Source organism: Lucilia sericata, unplaced genomic scaffold (genome assembly GCF_015586225.1).
Source record: "Lucilia sericata isolate MDLA Ls3-8-SP2 unplaced genomic scaffold, ASM1558622v1 Contig000045F_arrow, whole genome shotgun sequence".
Taxonomy (NCBI): domain Eukaryota; kingdom Metazoa; phylum Arthropoda; class Insecta; order Diptera; family Calliphoridae; genus Lucilia; species Lucilia sericata.
Genome location: NW_023994083.1, coordinates 884,386 through 905,221, shown reverse-complemented (window position 1 = coordinate 905,221; position 20,836 = coordinate 884,386). Strand labels below are relative to the sequence as shown.

General features: G+C 27.1%; 4 protein-coding genes across 4 annotated transcripts in view; 1 reads left to right on the top strand and 3 right to left on the bottom strand.

Moving 5' to 3' along the window:
• LOC119615002 (putative odorant receptor 85e) overlaps positions 1-20,836 on the top strand; it is a 206,978-nt gene that overhangs the window by 173,536 nt on the left and 12,606 nt on the right. The gene's annotated exons all lie outside the window — the stretch shown is intronic.
• On the bottom strand, positions 12,185-12,940 carry LOC119615051. The gene is made up of 2 exons (XM_037971136.1): positions 12,522-12,940; positions 12,185-12,459 (listed from the first exon to the last, which is right to left on the bottom strand). The coding sequence occupies exons 1-2, from the start codon at positions 12,872-12,874 to the stop codon at positions 12,369-12,371; spliced, it is 444 nt and encodes a 147-aa protein (XP_037827064.1). The 5' UTR covers positions 12,875-12,940; the 3' UTR covers positions 12,185-12,368.
• Positions 13,917-14,768, bottom strand: LOC119615041. The gene is made up of 3 exons (XM_037971128.1): positions 14,606-14,768; positions 14,102-14,550; positions 13,917-14,046 (listed from the first exon to the last, which is right to left on the bottom strand). Exons 1-3 carry the CDS (start codon positions 14,720-14,722, stop codon positions 13,959-13,961), a joined length of 654 nt encoding a protein of 217 aa, XP_037827056.1. The 5' UTR covers positions 14,723-14,768; the 3' UTR covers positions 13,917-13,958.
• On the bottom strand, positions 18,971-20,151 carry LOC119615031. Its single transcript, XM_037971116.1, has 3 exons — positions 19,793-20,151; positions 19,286-19,725; positions 18,971-19,223 (listed from the first exon to the last, which is right to left on the bottom strand). The coding sequence occupies exons 1-3, from the start codon at positions 19,919-19,921 to the stop codon at positions 19,136-19,138; spliced, it is 657 nt and encodes a 218-aa protein (XP_037827044.1). The 5' UTR covers positions 19,922-20,151; the 3' UTR covers positions 18,971-19,135.

Genomic DNA, 20,836 nt, shown 5'->3' with positions numbered 1-20,836 from the left:
AGTATTAAGAAAAAGATTAATAACGGCGTTAATTTGCTAAAGGTTGAAGTACACAACACCCGTTGTATGAGGCAAAAAGGGGAGGTGACACGTCCATATACTTTAATACAGAAACTTCAATAGCTAGAGTCCTAAAATTTTGCACCGACAACTTTGACATTCGTGTCAAGTGACCCAACTTAAAAAATCAATTTGGATGATGTATGCATCAAGGTCAGTATTATTGAATATGAGGCCAGACACAGATTTTTAGATCTATCGGTCAAGAACTGTCGGAGTAATAGGAGGTCAAATTTGGACATTTAGGTCATACAGTGTTTTAGACAAATGAGTGTAACTTTTCACCTATTGGTGCTAGCAAAAAATAACACATTGAATAAGAAACAAAAAATAACATGTTATTATATAACACTTAACTTTATACTGAAAAATAATAAAAAAGTTAACTTCAACCCTCCATCCATTTTTTCTAATGGCTCGATTTTTATCTACCAAACAAAAAAAAAACTGGGTTTCAAAATTCCAATCAAAAGTTATGGTTTTTTACCGCCACCTCTTAGAATAGTCCACTATGCTCGGATTATCGTTTAACCGTTAGATATTGTGTCGTTAAAATAAATAATTTTTGTATGAAAAATGTAACCAGACATTGCGATAATGGGGGTAATTATCAAAATCTTGTTGTAAATGAAAATTTTGTTTTAAACATAAAATATAAAAATTGCCCAGGAAAAATAAAAATTCTCTAAATTACGCTAATGAAGTCCAGTAAAACTTTTTGCAGATTTTCTAGATCGGGAACATACCACTTAATATGTTTTATTTGGTTATTTCCCTAATCTACATACATAAGTACATATGAATATAGTAAGTTGTATTTAGTAATAATTTTGTAGTACACATGCCTGTTTTTATACAAAAAAGAACGACACACAATGTTACTCTTGAGTTGTCTATTATGCTAATTTAAGTAGTCAATCTTAAAAATGTCTCGTCTTTTAAAATGTTTTTACAGTACAATATGTGATATGCGTTTGTTCTGATATGTGGAACGCAAAAATATTGGTCTTCAATTCACTTATAAACGTTAGTATCATGATGAAATTCGGTATAAATAACTTGTATGTAAACATAAATCACTCCCCCAAATTCTATGAGAATTGCCATAAAATAAACAACATTTTTTATAAACGCGTAGCTATAGTATGATAGTACTGCCGTTCATGTCCGACTATACTTTCTTAATAGTTTATTCCTTTTTTTAATTAAAATCGTCATTGACATTGTTCTTAAGTCTTTATTCTTTCGTGTTGTAGTTTTGAACTTGAAGATAAATTATTTTACAATTGCATATTGTCAATTCCATGTAACATTTGTACGACTTCAGAGTGGTACAGTTTTGCAAAAATTGGGCTAATTCTGTTCCATTTAGAAAGTACTATATTCGTAAACAATGTTTTCCAAATTAATTTGAGATATGTACATTTATAAATATACGAAAATCTGCGAATTGTGTAGGTTTTTCTTCCACTTTTTAATTTTATATACTAATGAACACATTTTTCTTAATAATCCGTAATTTTTTAATAAAACAAATTTACGGATTTTTTTAATGAACAGAATTTCGTATATGACGTGAAAAAAACTTACGATTTTTTCTCGTGTAATATTTTGTAGGGTTTAAAATGTATATTTTGTAAATACAAACACTTAACAAATAAAAAAGTAAAAAATACAGTTGGGGCCATTTATAGATTTTTAGATAATTTAAAGATAAATATGGTCGTGGTATGGGGAGCAGTTTCCTATTATGGCACCTTCGAGCTTTAGTTTTTAAGCTCAAGAATAAATGCTAAGAACTACATTGGGTTAATAAAAAAGGCTTTTTTCGGTTTTCAATGACCTATATGGACCTAGCCCTTGGATCCTACAACAAGATAACGCCCCGATCCACCCTGCCCGGATCGTAAAATCTTATATAGAGTTCCAAAATGTTGAATTGTTGAGCTGGCCTCAACCAGACTTAAACATTATAGAAAACTTGTGGGAATAAGTTGACCGAAAAGTTTATGAGTCTGGAAAACAGTATTCAACAATTCCTGAACTAATTTATGCAATTAAAGAAGTCTGGAGCTCAGTACAACTGAATTACATGGCCAAGCTATATGAATCACTTCCAAACAGGATTTGTAAAGTGTTAGTCAACCAAGGATCTTCAACACATTACAAAAATAGTTTAGTTTAATTTATATCGTTGTAAATAAACTAAATCAGTAAGTTTTAATTGCAAAAGTTGTATAAAATCACTTTTTCTGGGGGATGTTCTATTTAAGTGGCGAATTTTTATCATCATAATATCACATTTTATTCAGAACAAAAAATATTACAATTAGGGGAAAAACAAGTTTCCAGAAATTCCTGATCCAAAAATATAAGCTTTGAAAAAAAAAAATTGATATATGTGCTATTCAAATGGCGAGGAGTGTATATCGAGTTATAAACTTCTGGTTCATATTTTACAAGCATTAAAATTTCTCAATAATGTTCAATAATAAAGTAAACATTAAATTTTATGTTCTTACAACGCGCTTCAGTGTTAGTGGATACATCTACACAAACACGTAATAGGACGAATTACATATTTATTTACAAACATACATACACATATGTATGTACATATGCATTTACATGTGTAAATGTAACTATATGTGTATATATACTTGTATATACATGAATGAGAGTTTCTTTAGTAAATACGTGCTTATGAATACCTTTTATGCATAAGTATTCCAATATTTAAATTTTTTTGGATGCTGACATAGAAAACACCTGTGTAGTAAATATATTTATTAGGGTGGTGTTTGATGAAGAAATATCTCATATTTTAGACAGTAATTTCCATATTACTTCTTTATAAAAGAAATAAAAAATAACACAATATGTATTCGGAAAATTTTTTGTCATCTTATTTTTTAAGGGATAACCCTACAATGGTGTTTATATGTACATAACGATGTATCTACGTAATGTTAAGTAAATAGTATTTTATGATAAATAAATGCTTTGGTCTGAAAATGCTAAAATCTGAAAACAAATTGAATGATTTTCTAACCTTTTTATGGCGTACGTAATGAGTGCCACGTAACTGTAAAGTTTAATTCAAATACATGTACACTAGGGTGGGTCGAAAATATATTTTTCAGATCAACTTGTAATAGTGAAAATATGTTTTATATTAATGTCAAATAGAAGTATGTAAAATATTATTCAATTATTTTTAGAGTAAGAGCCCGCTCATCGCCGCCAAAGTTTATGTGGGAAAAATGTATTTTTTTTTTCGAAAAATTGAGGAATTAAATATACATAAACATTTGAACTTGTTTTATGACAATGTAACTAAATAACATAAACGAAAAGATAAATAAAAAATAGGTTATTTGTTTGTTTGATTTTTTTTTAAATTTCTCACCGAAGATTTTGTGATCTACGGGTCACCCTAATATACGTACATCAATATAAAAAATGGAAAAAAAAATAATACCCAATAAGCAAAAACCTTTGAAATTATGTAAATATGTATTTGAAAACCTATTCAAATTTCATACATAGCCTTTGAGAACAAATTTGAAAATTTTTGTTTTCAAATGGAAAATTATGGCCTTCTCAAACAAAAAGGCAGTTAGAAATCAAACGTATTTTTCAAATGTATTTCAAATTTAAAAAAAGGCTAGAGGTAAGCTTGAAACTAAAAAAAATTTCAAACGTATTTCAAGTATTCTTTATTATTATTTTCATACATATTTCAAACCCCTTATTATAATGCTAACTATTGCAAAATTCATATATTTTTTTACATCACCTGAAAATAAAACATTCATAAATTTATTTTAGCATATTTTTCTTTAATATCTCTGATTATTTCTCTTATATTTAACGTTTTTTCGCTCCCTTGCTGTAGAAAAAAATGTTCTGTTTTTATTTTTCTAAAATAATTTATTTTTTGAAAGAAACTTTTCTAAGTTCAATTAAAACAAAACTTTGAAAATTTTATAAATATCACACATTATATTTTTTTAAAAGTTTTTTGAAATTATCATGTTTATTTCAAAGGCTAAACTTTAAAATTTGAAAACAATTTGGAAAATACATTATTTAGTTAAGAAAATTTTCAAAAATATTCACAGGTTTGAATCGATGTTTATTGGGTAGAAAAGAACATTTTTTGTGTTAAAAACTAAATTTTACAAAAAAATATAACAATAATACACGTTAAAATTTAATAATTTGTGCCTCTAATAAAAATTATTTAACTCTACTTTTTTCTTTCATATGGCACATACTTATCTTGACCCAAGAACGAAGCCTGTTGAAAATGGTTGAAAACGATCCATTATTTCACCTAGCCCCCATACAATCGTACCCCAAAATTTGTTTCAGCTCGTAATTATGTTAAATATATTAGTATCTCCATAAAAATCGCCACAACTTATTTGTGTATAAGTCTAAATGTTACTGACTATTTTCATAGTTTGAACCTAGTCCAACCCTATAAGCGACCAAAAAGCTCTTAAAGGAAAAGTCACAAGATTATCTTTGAGCAAAAATTTTTTTTTCAAAAGTTTCAAAATTAAAATTCCTGATATGTATGTATGTGTGTATATTAGGCTGTCCCGTGGATCACTTTTTGTAGGTAATACATCTCAAACAATTCGTATTAATGTACTAAATACAAGAAAAACAAGTAAGAATTTATAATCGGTTATGGCCGACCATATGATACCGTACACCAGTGACTATGTTACAAATTTTGATAATTTTTTAATAATAAAGTATTAAATTTAATTTTTACCTTAATTCAGAAATATTTTAATAATTTGTTGACAAGAAAGGGATTTTCTGGAAGAGGGGTTAATATGGTCCTATCCTTATAAATTTTGGTAGAAGGATTTTCGTCTACATCTGTTATTTATACAGAATATCATAGTGATATTAGTGTTTATAAGTGAATTTGGATCATCAAGTCAGTTTACATGTGCACACAGACGGACATAGCTAATTCGACTATGAGCCGATAAGGTGGATGTAGGACCAATATTTTTTGGTGTTACAAACATCAGCACAAATTCATAACACCCTATATATATATATATATATAGGGTATAATTAATATATATATATATATATATATATATATATATATATATATATATATATATATATATATATATATATATATATATATATATATATATATATATATATATATTTATATATAAAACAAAATAATGTATGTATATACATGATTGTTATAACTTATAAAATTTTTCAAAGTTTCGCATCGGTCCAACCCATTTTATACGGTTAAATGGAATTGGGACATAATTTAAGTTGATTCCTTAATATTTTTAGATTTACTTTTTCACTATTTGCTTTGTTCATCATTAAAAATAAACGAAATATTAATTAAACACGCAGCGTCTTGATTGAAGGAAAATCTATAGTATGGGTTTTATTTTTTTTTAACCACAATGATGGTTAAACAATTTGCAAAAATGCATCAAAAAATTGTTTAGAATGTAAACAATAGAACATCTGATTTGAATATGGGTTTTGTTAATTTTCGAATTAAAGGAAAATCAAGTCGATTTCATGACGATTTGTAGTATTATTTGTACATTATATAAATGAATTACAAATCTTTTTCCATATTAAATAATTATTTAACACTTTTTTCACTGAAACAATATAGCATGAGTACTTTTATACTTTATTTTGTATGAAAGTGTATGTAAATAATTAAATGTTGCTATAAACATATCTATATTTTTGTTTTTTTTTTTATAATACAGTTAATGAAATTAAAGCTGCAAAATTAAATATTGTTATGTTTTGCTTTAATAGGGTGATAATAAAAATAGGGGCACAGCATAATGAAAATATTCATTATTCTCGGTGTAAGGAAAATTGTTTGCTATAAATAAACATCACGGAAAACGTTTATTTTTACATACATAAGGATGATATTTATCAGGTAAAGGCAATTTTACACATCTTTAACTGTTTACGATTTTATGTTCAAATTTAAAAAAAAACGACTTTATTTTCTTAAAAAAATTAAAGAAAATATACAAAATCTAATTTCAGACAGCTATATATAAGAAAGACTAAACAACTGTTATAATCAAGGCAAATATTTTCATGCACTAAAAATTAAAAATATGCACTTATAATATGCACTATAAAAAGGAAAAATATGCACTAAAATTGTAAAAAATATTCAACAAAAAATATTTCCTTGTGAAATTTATTTGTTATCACTAAATTTCGTTTTATCGTATTTAAGTACATATTTGTGAATATTTAGAACTTAAATGTTTGATAACAAATATATATGTATATAATTTCATGGAACCACGATCCCAAGATTGGCAATAATTATAAAGTCTAAGGCACACCTTTAAATAGTATATATTTAATTTCTGAAAGTGGGAATGCTTACTAGCTCCATTCAAATAACGAACATGTGCGAAATCAAAGAAATTATATTAGGGCATGGCTGGCCAACACCAATTGTTTGATGAAAATATACTTTCTGAAAGAGGGTATATATGGGGGCGAGGGTCAAAAATTGTCCGATTTTTATAAAATTTGGTGAATGCATGTATTTCTGTATAAATTATATTTTAAAAATAAATAAAATTATGTAAAATTTGTTTCACAGATGGAACCTAGTAGTTTGTTTTTAAAACGAAATTTTTTGATATTAACTTCAAAAAATTCTAAATGTGTATGTAAATATTAAATTTATTGTAAAAATATACAAAACACAATTTGTGTTAGAAAAATTAAAAAATATGCAAAATATATGCAATTTAAAGCAAAATATGCATTTTATGCATTTATAAAAATATATGCAAAAATATTCAACGACAAATCGATGCCATTTTGTAGTAAATTTTTTGATTCGAAGAGAAAACTAGTTAAACGTTATTTTAAGATTCTGCATTTGCATAGAAATCCTTGCCCTGGTTATAATGTACAAATAAAAGAAAAATACAATCAAAATATGTATCGTCTACCCTTTAAAAGGAAATGCAGACAGACTTCGTCGTCTTTTTATATGTAGAATTATTATTTTTCTTGCAGAAGACAAAAATAAGGAGACATTCGCCTTTGCCGAATCTTATATACCCTTCATCTAAGTGTGTTTAAAATAAGTTTAATTTTATAACATTTCAATTTATTTTTGTATTCCCAACTCTACCGTTACTTTACCTATAACAAAACATAAAAAATAACAATTACCGCTAAACGAAAAACAACAAAATAGGCAAAACAATAAAATCATCATACAACACCACATACGCTTTTTCAAAAAGCAAATTTTCATAGGTTGTCTCGGATTATTGCTCATATCTATATTATTTGTGAACGGATTTTGTATAGGAAACTTTTCGAAAGCATGTCTGACATAATTATTGAAGATTTGGATACCGAAGGTATCTCTGGTCTTCAGAAAATTGATTTCAACAGACACACAGACGGACATGGATTAATCGACTCCGCTATCTATCTAATTATATTGTGGAAATTACCTCTGGTCTTCAGAAAATTGATTTCAACAGACACACAGACGGACATGGATTAATCGACTCCGCTATCTATCTAATTATATTGTGGAAATTACAAACCGAATGACAAACTTATATATATATACCCTTCTCACGAAGGTGAGTAGGAAATCTAAAAAAAGTTAGCTTGGTTTAGTAAAATGTAAAGGATTTTTTTGCAACATCATCAACAGTATCAACAGCAACATCACTATGGTCATAAATACGTGATCAAAATTTTAAATCATTATAACAGAAAACTGAAATAAAAATTTGTATGCTTTGAAAAAGATACGAGGAAAGAGCGTAGTGCCAAATACAAAATGAACACATATTAGACATTTTGTATTTGGATATAAACTTACCTAAAACATATTTTCTTTTCCGAAAAATGTATTCACTCATACTTACTGATTTGTTCAATATCGATTTCAAATACTTTCCCTACAAATATGTAGCAAGCTAGAAAGAGAACTTTAAATTATTAAATTTAGTTACATATATTAATATAGAATTTAAACATTGCGGAATTAATTAATTTTTTTCATTTTATTTCAGTTAAAAAATAATTAATTTATTGCCATTTATCGATTTTATTAAGGTGTTTGTAACCTTTACGCAGCTGCATTTACTTTCACTAGAAGGCCTTGAGTCCATTTTAAAATGGAACTGTACATTTCATAGGTTTTATTTTAACGGAATTAATTTTTTACATTTTTGCTTGAGTATTTCTCTATTTTTGCTCGCAAAAATTTTTAAAATGAAAACTAAATGGAAAGAGTTTTAAATAAGGCGAACATGCGAAAAGATATTTAAAATTAATGTGGCATGCTGAATAACAGCTGCAATGAAACAAGCGTACACGCTAGCGAACATTTACTTTACATATGTATGTATATTGTACATACAAATATGTAGATTAGAGGGACTCAGAATGTAATTTTTGTTTGAATGGATCTTATATTATTTATTAGTGTCTGTAACTTACATGTGTAAGTTACAAATCCGATAATGACAACCAGTGCCGGAAATTTATTAAAAAGTATGTATAAAATTGTAAACAATATGACTTTTTATAATTTCTTTAAAAATTATGCCATTCTATTTTCTTAACATTTCGATCAAATCTTATATATAAAATTCTCTTTTCAAAGTATAAAATATTAATATCGAGTGACAAACAAGCACAAATATATATGTAGCAAAAACGATTATTTAATGACTATTTTAATTTTTTTTTGTACTCTGAAAATAATCCATGCCTAACACATGTATATAATAATATATACGAAATTTTATTTTGCAAAATAAAACAAAGTTTCTTAATATATACAAAAAAATATGTTACAAAAGGTCTTCGTACTTTTGTGAAATTAGAAAAGGGTTTAATAAAATAATATTTCGTATTCTACATGAAATTATCGTAAATATTACGAAAAAAGTAATTAAGATTCTTTTTGTAAAGATAAGAATGATTTATTTTCAGTGTAGATATTTTTGTTTACGTCACTTGTCCATGATTTTTTCTATCCTTGGATAGTCCATTTTGCTTGAAGATAAGATTTGGTGAAAATGTTATGATAATATAATTTTAATTGCACAATTTTTGTATAAAACAAAAAAGTCCTATCGGCTACAAAATTTTACATATTTCAATCGGTTCCCGTTATCTTTTTTGGTTAAAATTTTTCACCAATTAGTTTTAGACACTAATGAACAAAATGAGACCCATCCAAGTCAAATTTATATTTTTTGGCTCCTCTAATGTACATGCACTAAAACACATTTATGGTGTAATGTGTTAGTATGTATGTATGTGTGGGCTATTTCACCAAAGACATGCAGAGGCTTTTGAAGTACATACACAATAACACATTTATCTTCCAATGAAAGTACAAGTAAAAGTTCAACTACATTCCAACAACAACATTGTCATGTGAAAGGAAATAAAATAGTAAGACGACAAAAAACAATCTCAACACCCTCATCGTGGAAATAAGGTAACAGTTACGTGTGAATTAAATTTGCATTATGGCATACTTTATTCTATTTTTCTATATGTGTATCAATGTTACAACACACATCAGATTATGATATACATTAGGGTATTTGGTTATTTGAGTTTTTAATTTAATCTGTTTATTCGACAAATCATTTTCGATGTTTTCACTTAACCGGTTAAAAATTCTAGACGATTCATATTATGAAAAATTTAATTTAAAATATTCGTTTTAATAAGCATGTTTTTGGAGGCTTTTCTATTCATGTAGCGCACTTTTTTTTTTTTTTAACTTCGGTTAAAAATTAGTATCTATCTATACTAGTTTCGAAAACATTAGGCTTAGAATGTTTTATTACATGTGCATTTCAAGTTTCGAGGAGTGTATGTATACAAAAGATGCTATATACTCATACATAGAAGATAAGGATGATGATTACAACATAATAAACTAAAAAATATATATATAATCACACCTTTCCTTGTACATATGAGTTTTTAGTAAAAAAGAAAAAAAAAAAAAAAAAAACGTGCAAACAACAACTATATCTTGAGAACTAGTGCTAGTTTTAAAGACAAAACTATATATTTTTATCTTTAATGTGTGACAGGCATTTTAAGAAGTTTTCAAACTATTTTTTTATTTTATTAATATAGGAAAAACTAATAAATTTTAAACGACTGGAAGCATTATAACTCAGACATCACATTAAAACGGGTTTGAAATAACTGTTAAAAATTAATGATTGAAAGAATAACACAAAAAAATATAACCATATAGGGCACCACTAAGTGAAAAACGATAAAAAAAGACCCGTGTCTCCAATTTTTCACAAAGCCATGCTCTTTTTTATTTACCCCCAAATTTTTGGAGTCTCGATGTCATTTTTGCAAAAAAGTGATAATTTTCTCAGGCTCATATCTTGCAAACCGTTCGGAATTTTGATTTACTCTCGGAGGCAAGGTTGTAGCTCTTGTCATAATGAACATAAAGAAAATTGTGAACATATAAAATCAAAAAACTTCAAAAAATCGATTTTTTACGCAAAAAAAAATATTTCAAGTGCATATTTAAATTAGGCGTATACATAATATTTGTAAAATAAATAAATCATTAACACGTATACGTACATGAGTCGCTAATAAATTTCACAATGTAAAACTTTCTACCTGAAATAAAAAAATTAAGATGAAGTTTTTATAATTTTATATGTTCAGAATTTTTGTTCTTTATGATAAGAACTACAACTTTGCCTCAAAGAATAAATCAAAATACCGAACGGATTGCAAAATATGAGCCTGATAAAATTATAATTTTTTTAAAAATGACACCGAGGCACCAAATCTTTGTTGTCAAATAAAAAAGTGCATGACTTTGGTATTTTATCACATAGTGGTGTTCGTATATGCATATATTTACTTGACTTAAAAAATTGCACACAGTGTAATCAACAACAACTTACTTTTCAATGTGGATTAATGGATTTTAAAAAGGAAAAAAGAATAGTTAACAAATTTTTAACAAATTCCTAATCATAAAGAAAGACATAACGTTTTTTTCTTCAACAGTTAACAACAACAAAATACACTGATATTTTTTTTAAAGATAAACAAGTATCTTGTGCATAGTTTAAGGCTTAAACGTGTTTAATATTATTTTGCTTTTAATTTCATTTATTAATTTGAATGTTTATACTTTATTTAATAGTTATACGTTTTTTTTATATTAAACTTTCACATATTCTCTTTTTAAAATATCATTATTTTTCATTTTATTTTTCTATACTTCCTTTATATGGAATCTTATCCTTTTAATTCGTATTCTTTTGAATTTTTCTATTTTTTCTTGTACATTTTTTTACTGATTTATTATTTTTCGTTTCAAAATTTACTTTTTTATTTTTCAACCGCACAATTCAAAACTGTATACTATATAATGAAAATTTAAAAAAAGATCTTCAAAAACTTTCGAGAACAATATTCCAATTATATTGGCCTACATGATGCAAACATTTTTCATAAACAAGTTTCCCCTAAGAAATTTCATTTTGAAAATTTGAAAAAAGTAACAATTTGCCTAAAAATTTCTCATATAATATTTCCAAAAAGCTAAAGCAACTCAATAAATAAAAATATAATATTTAAAATTTAAACAAGTTTATTATGAAATTTTGAATATTCTATACCGCTGGACTTTTTATGGATACCTATGACTTCATCACACACTTTATTTTGACGAATGTATATTGATCATTTTTGATGAAAAATGGAAAAGTATCCTTTATAGCATGTAGTGACATCAAATTCTAAAAAATAACTTATTTTTCATTGGAAACGTAACTTATTATAACTCAAAATTATGCTCTAAATCGAGAAAAATTAAAAAAAAACTTGGGACACCGATGTCCCGTTTCACAAATTCAATGCTAACTAAATTGAAAAAAATTTAATTTGAAATTTTGAAGTAAAAACAACCTCAACAACATGAATGTATGTCTAAAAATAAAATTAATGAAAACATATACGGCCTTATGAATAATGAAAACCGAGCTGCTAACTTTTTTTGTGTGTAAATTCCCATAAGGGAAAGTTGGCAGCTTGTTAGTCAGCAGTTAGTTTTTTACTATGCATAAGGCCGTTTCAGTTTTTATTAATACTCTCTTATCACCTTTTAATAATAAGAGTGAGTCACAACCTGGAAAACTACATACGTACATATCACGTTCCATTAATTTTTACACATTAAGACTACTACTTAATTACATTACGATCTGTACCAAAGTTGAATATAAAAATGCAACTATTGTTGAGAATACAGAGTATTGAGGTGTAACACCAGCCGTATAACATCTTAAAAAATAAAAATAAATAAATTTTTTGAAAAATATATATCTTTTTTTAAATTTACTTACTTTGGTGATTGTGTAACTAGTGGCATAGTGCCAAATTCAAAATCCGAATATAGAAGGGAGGCACTGTCCTCTAGGTCAATGACTTGAGTCAAGTTTGGATAGCGTTCACGTGTCAGTATTATACCAAACGACATTGATGTGTTAGTGGCATTTGTGAATCCGCAAACTAAAGCATAATTATTGTAATCAGTATTTAATAGTTTATAGACGGTATTTTCTGTTGTTTTTGATCCATCTGTATATGAAATATCCATCTGTATATGAAATGTTATAGCCAATCTTATCTGAATTTGATAAAGATACATTGGCATACATGGTGCGATTTTCCCACAAATAAATGCCTGAAACTGCATACGTCGTAGCTATTTGCAATATGTTCTCTGGTTGAATCTCAGTAAAATTAACTTTTACGCAGGCAATATTAGAAGGTAGAACTGAATTTCTCAAACTGTTTTTCGACGAATGAAACTACAAAATGTCAGACATTTGTTATCTCATATTTGGAGATTAATTAACCAATTTATTAAAAAAACACAACACCTTGTTTTTAATACTACATATAATTTTTTTTTTTTTTTTTACCAAATCAATTTATAAAAAAAAAAATTAAGTGAGGGAATTGATTTATAAAATAACCCATTAATTATAATAATAAAGTTCTAATTTTAAAAGTTGTTAAAAATTAATTGATTGCCAAAACGACATTTTGCAGCTTAGAAATTTTGTACTTATATTTGATTCTGAAGTAGTTCGATCTGGACGTTTTATTTCTTACTTGTCTGCAAAAATATACTTTCTCACTCCTTTCAAATTTAATGCATTCTGGTACCGATAATTTTTTTGAATTTTTTTGATTCTTAGGTGAATTACCGGTATCAATAATTAAATGAAAATATATGTACATATGTTTATTGTTTGATTTTATTTTGATTTTTTGCAATCAAAGTGTTTAAATATTTTAAATACAATATCATCAACAAATCAGAATTTGGAAAAACATTAAGAAGTGAGTTCGGTGGCACAAGGCTTATTTAAAATTAAATATTTCAGAAACGTTTGAAAAAATAGAGAGCCGATAAGATTTTGCATATTAATATCCTTAATTCTATAAAATGTTTTATTAAAGCAGGAATTCGTTGCAGACTAGTCTCAAAAAATGTTTAAGGATTTTGTAGTGGACGTGTACAGACGTCATTTACGATGCGTCTTGTTAATAAATCCTCTGAAATACGTATCGACCATTTACTGTAAACCTGGCAGAACTAGAAATTCGATTTTTTTAACTATTTAAGTACCCACTACAAACTCTTCCATATATCTAGTTTTATCTCTTTGAATAAAACAGATTTTTATTTTCTTGCTCTTTTTAAATTTTATTGAAAATAAAACAAAATATTATTATTAATATTTCTTTAATATTATTTTTCATCATTAGTTTCAGATGACAGAAATCAAAATCGCATATAAACATGAAAATATTGTTGCAAATATTGTGTATTGAGTGCCAGCTCCAGCAGCGTAACATCTGTGAAAAGTAGTTTTAACAGAAACAAGAAATTTTTGTATTGAGAAATACTTACGTTGGTGATTGAGTGACCAATGGTAGGGTGCCAAAGGAAAAATCCGAATATAAAGAAGAGGCTTGATCTTCTATAGTATTGAGTAGTGTTGTATTTGGATAACGTTCACGAGTCAGTATTAAGCCGAAGGACGTTGCGTTATTGGTAGCATTTGTATAGCCGCAAAATAAGGCATAACTAGTGTAATCAGTGTTCAAGAGTTTATAGACAGTATATTTGGTTGTAGAAATACCATCAATATATGAAATATTGTAGCCGTTACTATTTTCGGTTGCCAACGATACATTGGCATACATGGTTTGATTAACCCACAAATAAGTGTTTGAGACCACGTTTGTGGTTGCTATTTGCAAGACATTCTCCGGTTGAATTTCTGTAAAGTTGACTTTTACACAGGCCAGTGTGGCAAGTGCTGGTCTTCGAGCCACTTCCCACCACACTCCACTTATCTGCGAAGCGGGACATGTAAAAATTTAAATAATAATTATATGCAGCTGGACATACCTGAGTGACATTAAAAGCCATGCTAGGTGAGTCTGAGCATAATGTTGGTTGAGTTTGTGCTTTAGCTGCATTATTTGCAAGAAACTCCAATCCAATTATTACCAATAACTTTAACATGTTCTAGACATTAACTTATTCGGTGGGTAACTGATATAAAACTGATTTTGATATGACATTTGGTGAATGAAACTACATAATTTCACATTTTGTATTATTCATTGATTTTTTTGTTGTTACCTCAATTTTGATATTAAAAACTCATTAAGATATATTTACACATTGAAATGGCTTAATGCAAAAAGATGTATGGGTCGGTCACATGACTTCTAACACTGAAAACAAAAAACGTTTTCAGTTTATACTATTTATTTGCGAAACTTTGCACTATGTATGCTAACCTAAGACTATTTGTAAATCAATTAAATTTTTTATATGTAAATAAGTCTGGTTTTCGGTGCTAATAAAAATAAATATGTGTATGTGAACACATATACATACATATAAATGAGCAAAATCAATTTTTTTCAGAATTGATGAAAATGATTTGCCTTGTATTTTGTAATTTTTTAAAATAAATAAAAGTTTTGACACATTGGTATAATTTACGAAAACATGTATGTATTGTATTATTATCTGTCAACTTCATGATCATCTAATATTTTAAAAATTAAAAAAATGCTTTAAAACCAGAGTTTTTTCAATAATTTCAAAACTGTGCTCTCAGTTGATAACTTACAGAGCCCTCCTTTATAAACAAGAGTCACAATGTATTTAATAGGTGTAGTAATTTCACGCAATTTAAGGTATATTTTGTTGATGCCAGAGATCTAAGGACAGGACAGAGCTTTTACAAACTTGCCAAGAAGAGGCGTACATTTTTTAAAAATGTGACATTTCTAAGTGTGCCATTCAGTTATTTACGAATGCAGTTGTAATACCGCGTAAGTTTAATTTCATAGTTAACACATCCGAGTCAAATTCACATTAAAAAACTGGTATGTACGAACTTTTTATGACAATTTAAAATTTTTGGCAAAATTTAAATTTCTTTTATTTTTATATTTTTAACTAAAGACATGATGCAAACATTTTATAAATTTTTTCCAGTAAATTATAATGTGAAAGTAAAATACAATTTTTTCATTTATAGCGGTCCCAGCAGCATTTTAACACTTTTAACAATTTAAACACATTCACTATAATATATAATATACATATATAGAATTCATACATAATAATAATACATAATTAAAATTGTGTTTTCAAATCAGTCGAAAAAAAAATTTGCAAAAAAATATTAACGATTGTACTGTGATATAAAAATATAAGAGAATGCTACTTCAAATAGCCATATCTTCCATACGGACTGAGATATTAACTTAGTTCATTTTGCAATGCATTGAAAATTATTTCTAATTTTAGGAAAATTTTTTCGAAATTCTTTTATCTTCAAGCATTTCTGCTCATTTGTCATATCAGGTTTTATGAAAGTATGTTTCTCATCTAAACTTAAACTAAATTTTAACTTATCGAATATACGTGAAAATTGAGTTTATGACGCCCTTCTTACGAAGATTTCTGAACCCTCAAATCTAAAAATTTATAAGTTAAAAATTGAAGTCCATTTAAGTGTAATAAAATGATCTTGTAAAGCACCAAGAGCAAAAAACGATGGACCGTCCTTAGAAAAGATCAGTGGTTTATTAAAAATATTAAAATAAACATTTCAAATAATCGAATCTGTTGTTTATATTAAGTTATTTACTGACCACCTTCAGACTTTTACTGGTTGGTCAAAGCAATAAACTATTTTAATTTTTGTCTAACATAATGTGTGAACAATTTCTTCATTAAAAGTTTCATTATGAGTTACATTTACATATTAAAAAGAAATTATTTCAAACTTGTGAAATCCAATTCTACAAATAAATAAAATACAACTTTATTTTAAGGGCAAGTCTAATGTGCAAACTTGTATTATTTGATAAATATTTATAATTCCTTTTTTCATTGTAATAAGAAATGAATGTGTAGGCTTTTTTGCTATATAAAAATGAATGTGTGTTTATTTGTTTGTGGGTTTGTTTGTTTGAAGTCTATAGACGACTAAAATGCTGGACCGATTTTCTTGAAACTTTAATAATGCCTCCCTTTATGTATTGTCTATTTTTATTTCGATATTTTAAGTGGGCGAGGTGTCACGCCTAAAATATGAATTAAAAGTTGCATATCTCAGAATCTGCAAATTTTGAATGGATAACTTTGACATCCATATGATTATGTGGGGGAAAGGCATATGAATTAAATAAACAAATCGTTTACCTGGGAAACAACTAGAGCTAGAATCTTCAAATTTTGTACGAAGAACTTTGACAACCAATTAAATACGTGGGGAAAAAGGGGGACTTTCATTAGATGGTCTGGAAACCTCTCATATGAATGAGATACCTCAAATTTTGCACGAAAAACATTGTCATCTATGTTAACATTTGGGTAACAAATTGGCGGACTAACAATCAGGGGCGGGTTACCTCGCATAAAATTCGTATATATGGGAAACTATTAGAACTAGAATACTCAAATTTTGCACGAAGAACTTTGACATTAATCTGACATAAGGGGAAACCTATTAGATAATTAAAATTTTCTGTTGGCATCTCCCATATGCAGTAAGCCCAAAATAAACTTATAGGGAAACCATTACAGCTAGAATATTTAAAAATCGTAAAGTGCGTTTTTTATTTATGTATATCGTTTTTAGGGTAGCAAAGTACACTGGGTATAGCTAGTGTATGTATAAATATGAATGATAATAAATAATTTCCCTTCAATTTTTTAAGCATTATTAACTGATAAAACATTTTGCTGTCATTCTTTTGAAAAGTCTTTTCCAAGAACAAAATATAAAATATCAAGTGGAATTACATTTTACATCTACACATAAAACTTTATTTAAAATTTCATTAAGATCTCAAAAAGAAAAAAAATCGATATGAAGAAATGTTATTTTAAATCTGTTGTTAATTTTCAGTCGCTCTATAAAAGATAATTTATTTATGTATTTTTAAACTATTTGAGTTAATTTCATTTGTATTTTTAGTGGGCTTAGAACGCAATTTTAACATTTAATTTTAAACAGCTATAACTTAAGTGGCTTTTGCTAAAAATTATTCACAAAAAAACAATGTGATGTGCTATTTAAAAAAAATAATATTTTAACCCTAAAATCTAAAATAAAAAGAGAATTTCCCATATAACATTATAAATATATATGTATATGTTAGGTAGTGCTTATTTAATTGTTTTTATTTGAACAATAAATCAGTTCTTCTCAATTAAATCATTAAGCACTCACATGATAAAAACAATTTATTGAATGCTATTAATATGTGTACACTCTAGCTCAATTAAATAGAGCAACATTTAATTTTTTCATTTCGATGTGATTATAAACTTAAGATACTTTCATACACCTAATATTTGACGAAAAAGACGTAAACATTATTTTTTGTATATGTTTTATTGAACTTACATGATTTCCGTAATTACAAATAATGTCGAAACTAATTTTAAAGTAGTTATGAAGTGATAACTTCAAAGATATTTTATATTCATGTATAAAATATATATATCAAGGAAATATCAATAACGATTTTTTAGGAATCACGTAATTTTCTACAAATATTTGATACTCAGGTGTGAACGTGCCATTAAAGATGCGTTTACATTCTTTAAAAATTTCTTCAAATGCCAATAATCTTTATAGTTGAATGATATTTATTAAAAACGAACAAATGATATATTTAAAATTTGTCTTATTTTATTGCCAGTCAGTGAATAGTTGCAGTACACCTGGAATGTCATTATGTTTATGTACAGACATGTATGTATATGTATTTCCCGATAAAAAATGAAATTTATCTTTTATTACATTCTTATCAATATCAAAAAAAAAAAAAATAATAATAATAATAATAATAAAACACAATTAATTTGTTTTTGCTAAACAAAAATGATTCACACAATATTTGCATTGTTTATTTGTCTTCTTTATTTCGTTGTAATCGTTTTTTTCTTCTTTTTGTATGAAATGGAGTTTTTTGTTGAGAACAAATACTTTTTTATCTTATCAGTTTGTACTATGTTGGCTTATTTCATCGGTAATTGGGAGCAAAACAATTAAAAAAGAAACAACATAAAAAGTTTAATAATTAATTATGTACTAGTTATATCTAGGTGTGAGTAATAGACGTGAAATGCAATTTTTGAAATGGGAAAGAGCAAAGTTTATTTAGCAAAAATTAAATTATCACCACAATAAGTGATTTGAGATGTACCCAAATAAATAACATTAAAACTAATACATACTATGTATTCCAATACTAATGATGAATTTTATTTTTAATGCTTTTTATGAAATATTTAAAATAAACGTTCAAAGATTCCATTAGTAGTTTTTATATTGTTGGCAAGTTACAAATTGAAATATAATAAATTAAAATAACAGCAAATATTTAAGTTCTTCTTAATTTAATAAGCAAATTTGAGAAGAGCATAGAGGGCTGCAAATAATGTTGCAAGAACGGGAACTGAAGTAGAAGCAGAGCTAGCATGGCAACTGTAAAATTAATTTTTTATTAATATGAATTCAATTAAATTGTGTTTATTTATGTTACTTACGACTGGGATTGTGTAATATTGGCAACGGAACTGCCGTTAAAGCCGGGAAGGATTTGAGAAGCATTACTCTTAACTTCCAATAACCAGTTGGCGTTAGGAATTTGTGTGCGGGTTAAAATTATACCGAATGATGTTGAAGGGTCACTAACATTGGTAAAGCCACATAAAACGACATTTGAAGTGTAATTAGCACTCAAAATTTTGTAGGTTATGTTGGCACCATTAGTATTGCTGTAGCTCACATTGAAACCAGTGTTGGCATTGATCTGACTTATGTTTACGTTGGCCTGGTCATTTTTATCCATCAACAAGCCATTTTGAGAGGCAGAATACATTGTTTTTATGTTGAGAGTTTGACCACCGACAACATCAACGTGTACATGTACGCAAGAAATATTTTTAGCGGGCGCACGAATCTCTTCATACCAGTCACCAGCAAACTGAGTTTTAAAATCATGTGATTGGTAAGTCTTATCTGAGTTAATTGATATTATATTATATACTTACCAAAGTGGCATTAACATTCGACATGCCATTAACTGTTTGACATGTTGCGGCAGTGTTAGATTGAGCCTCAACACTTAAGACACTCACAATTGCAATTAAGGCTACGGCGAACATTTTTGATTGAAACATTTTAATTATATTTTTTTATAATTATTTGTAAATAATTTTTAATCGTTATTCGAATATGAAGTTTCTTTTTATTCTTTCTTTCTGCGCTTTACAACGTTTTAGTTCGCTTGTGAAAATATGACTGAAATTCCAAGCGTAGTGTTTATAATAATTTATATTTTCATGTTTTTTTCGGTCGTCAAATATCAGTATCTTCTTCACTTTTTTATCTTTTCTACAAGCTTCGGTATGAAGCTTATTTTGTGGTAGCACCAATAAGATAAGAATTAGTTTTTTATAGACACATTTATACTTATGAACGTAAATGTTTTATACCCTTTTTTTCGTTATACCGACAGAACAAAATGAGTAATAAATGCTTTTCTTCTTGTATTGAAATTTATACCTATATTTTTGTTATATAATTACAAATACTAATAATTTTTTTGGGGATTTTTGGAATGTTTATTCTTTGAATGCTTTATGTGTTTATAAGTTAATTAAAAATATATAATAGCCCTATTGTACCCACGAGTTCAATTCTGTGATTCCAAAACCCAACTCCTTTGTGTTTTTATAGAAACTTCAAATATTTTATAATAGTGCACGAAATTGATTGAATATTGCCAAATTACTCCATTTCTAATAATATCTTTCAATTTATTTATTCAAATGCAAGAAGTTATTCTAGCAGATCGATTAAAAATTGAGTCCACTGAAAAAATATACCCTCTTTTTGAAACTTTTATCAAAACAAATTTTATTTATTTTAAATTTTTATTAAACCCATATAAACACAAAAAAAGCTTTCGTTACCAAGTAAGGGGTTAAAATGCAAAAATGTACTTACAAAGTATCATTTTAAGTCATTATTTTAACAATGTGATATCATTGGAGGCAAGTACTTACCACGTTCACTTATAGCTTTGCTGGAAA

Excerpts from the sequence above, each read along its gene's own strand:
- LOC119615051 (XM_037971136.1), bottom strand. The coding sequence starts at position 12,874 with ATGCAGTTTCAGGCATTTATTTGTGGGAAAATCGCACCATGTATGCCA. Across the intron at positions 12,460-12,521 it reads CTAGTTACACAATCACCAAA|ATGTTATACGGCTGGTGTTA; the intron begins GTAAGTAAATTT and ends TTATTTTTTAAG.
- LOC119615031 (XM_037971116.1), bottom strand. The coding sequence starts at position 19,921 with ATGTTTCAATCAAAAATGTTCGCCGTAGCCTTAATTGCAATTGTGAGT. Across the intron at positions 19,726-19,792 it reads CGAATGTTAATGCCACTTTG|TTTGCTGGTGACTGGTATGA; the intron begins GTAAGTATATAA and ends TTTAAAACTCAG. Across the intron at positions 19,224-19,285 it reads AATATTACACAATCCCAGTC|TTGCCATGCTAGCTCTGCTT; the intron begins GTAAGTAACATA and ends TTAATTTTACAG.
- LOC119615041 (XM_037971128.1), bottom strand. The coding sequence starts at position 14,722 with ATGTTAAAGTTATTGGTAATAATTGGATTGGAGTTTCTTGCAAATAAT. Across the intron at positions 14,551-14,605 it reads TGGCTTTTAATGTCACTCAG|ATAAGTGGAGTGTGGTGGGA; the intron begins GTATGTCCAGCT and ends CCCGCTTCGCAG. Across the intron at positions 14,047-14,101 it reads TTGGTCACTCAATCACCAAC|ATGTTACGCTGCTGGAGCTG; the intron begins GTAAGTATTTCT and ends TACTTTTCACAG.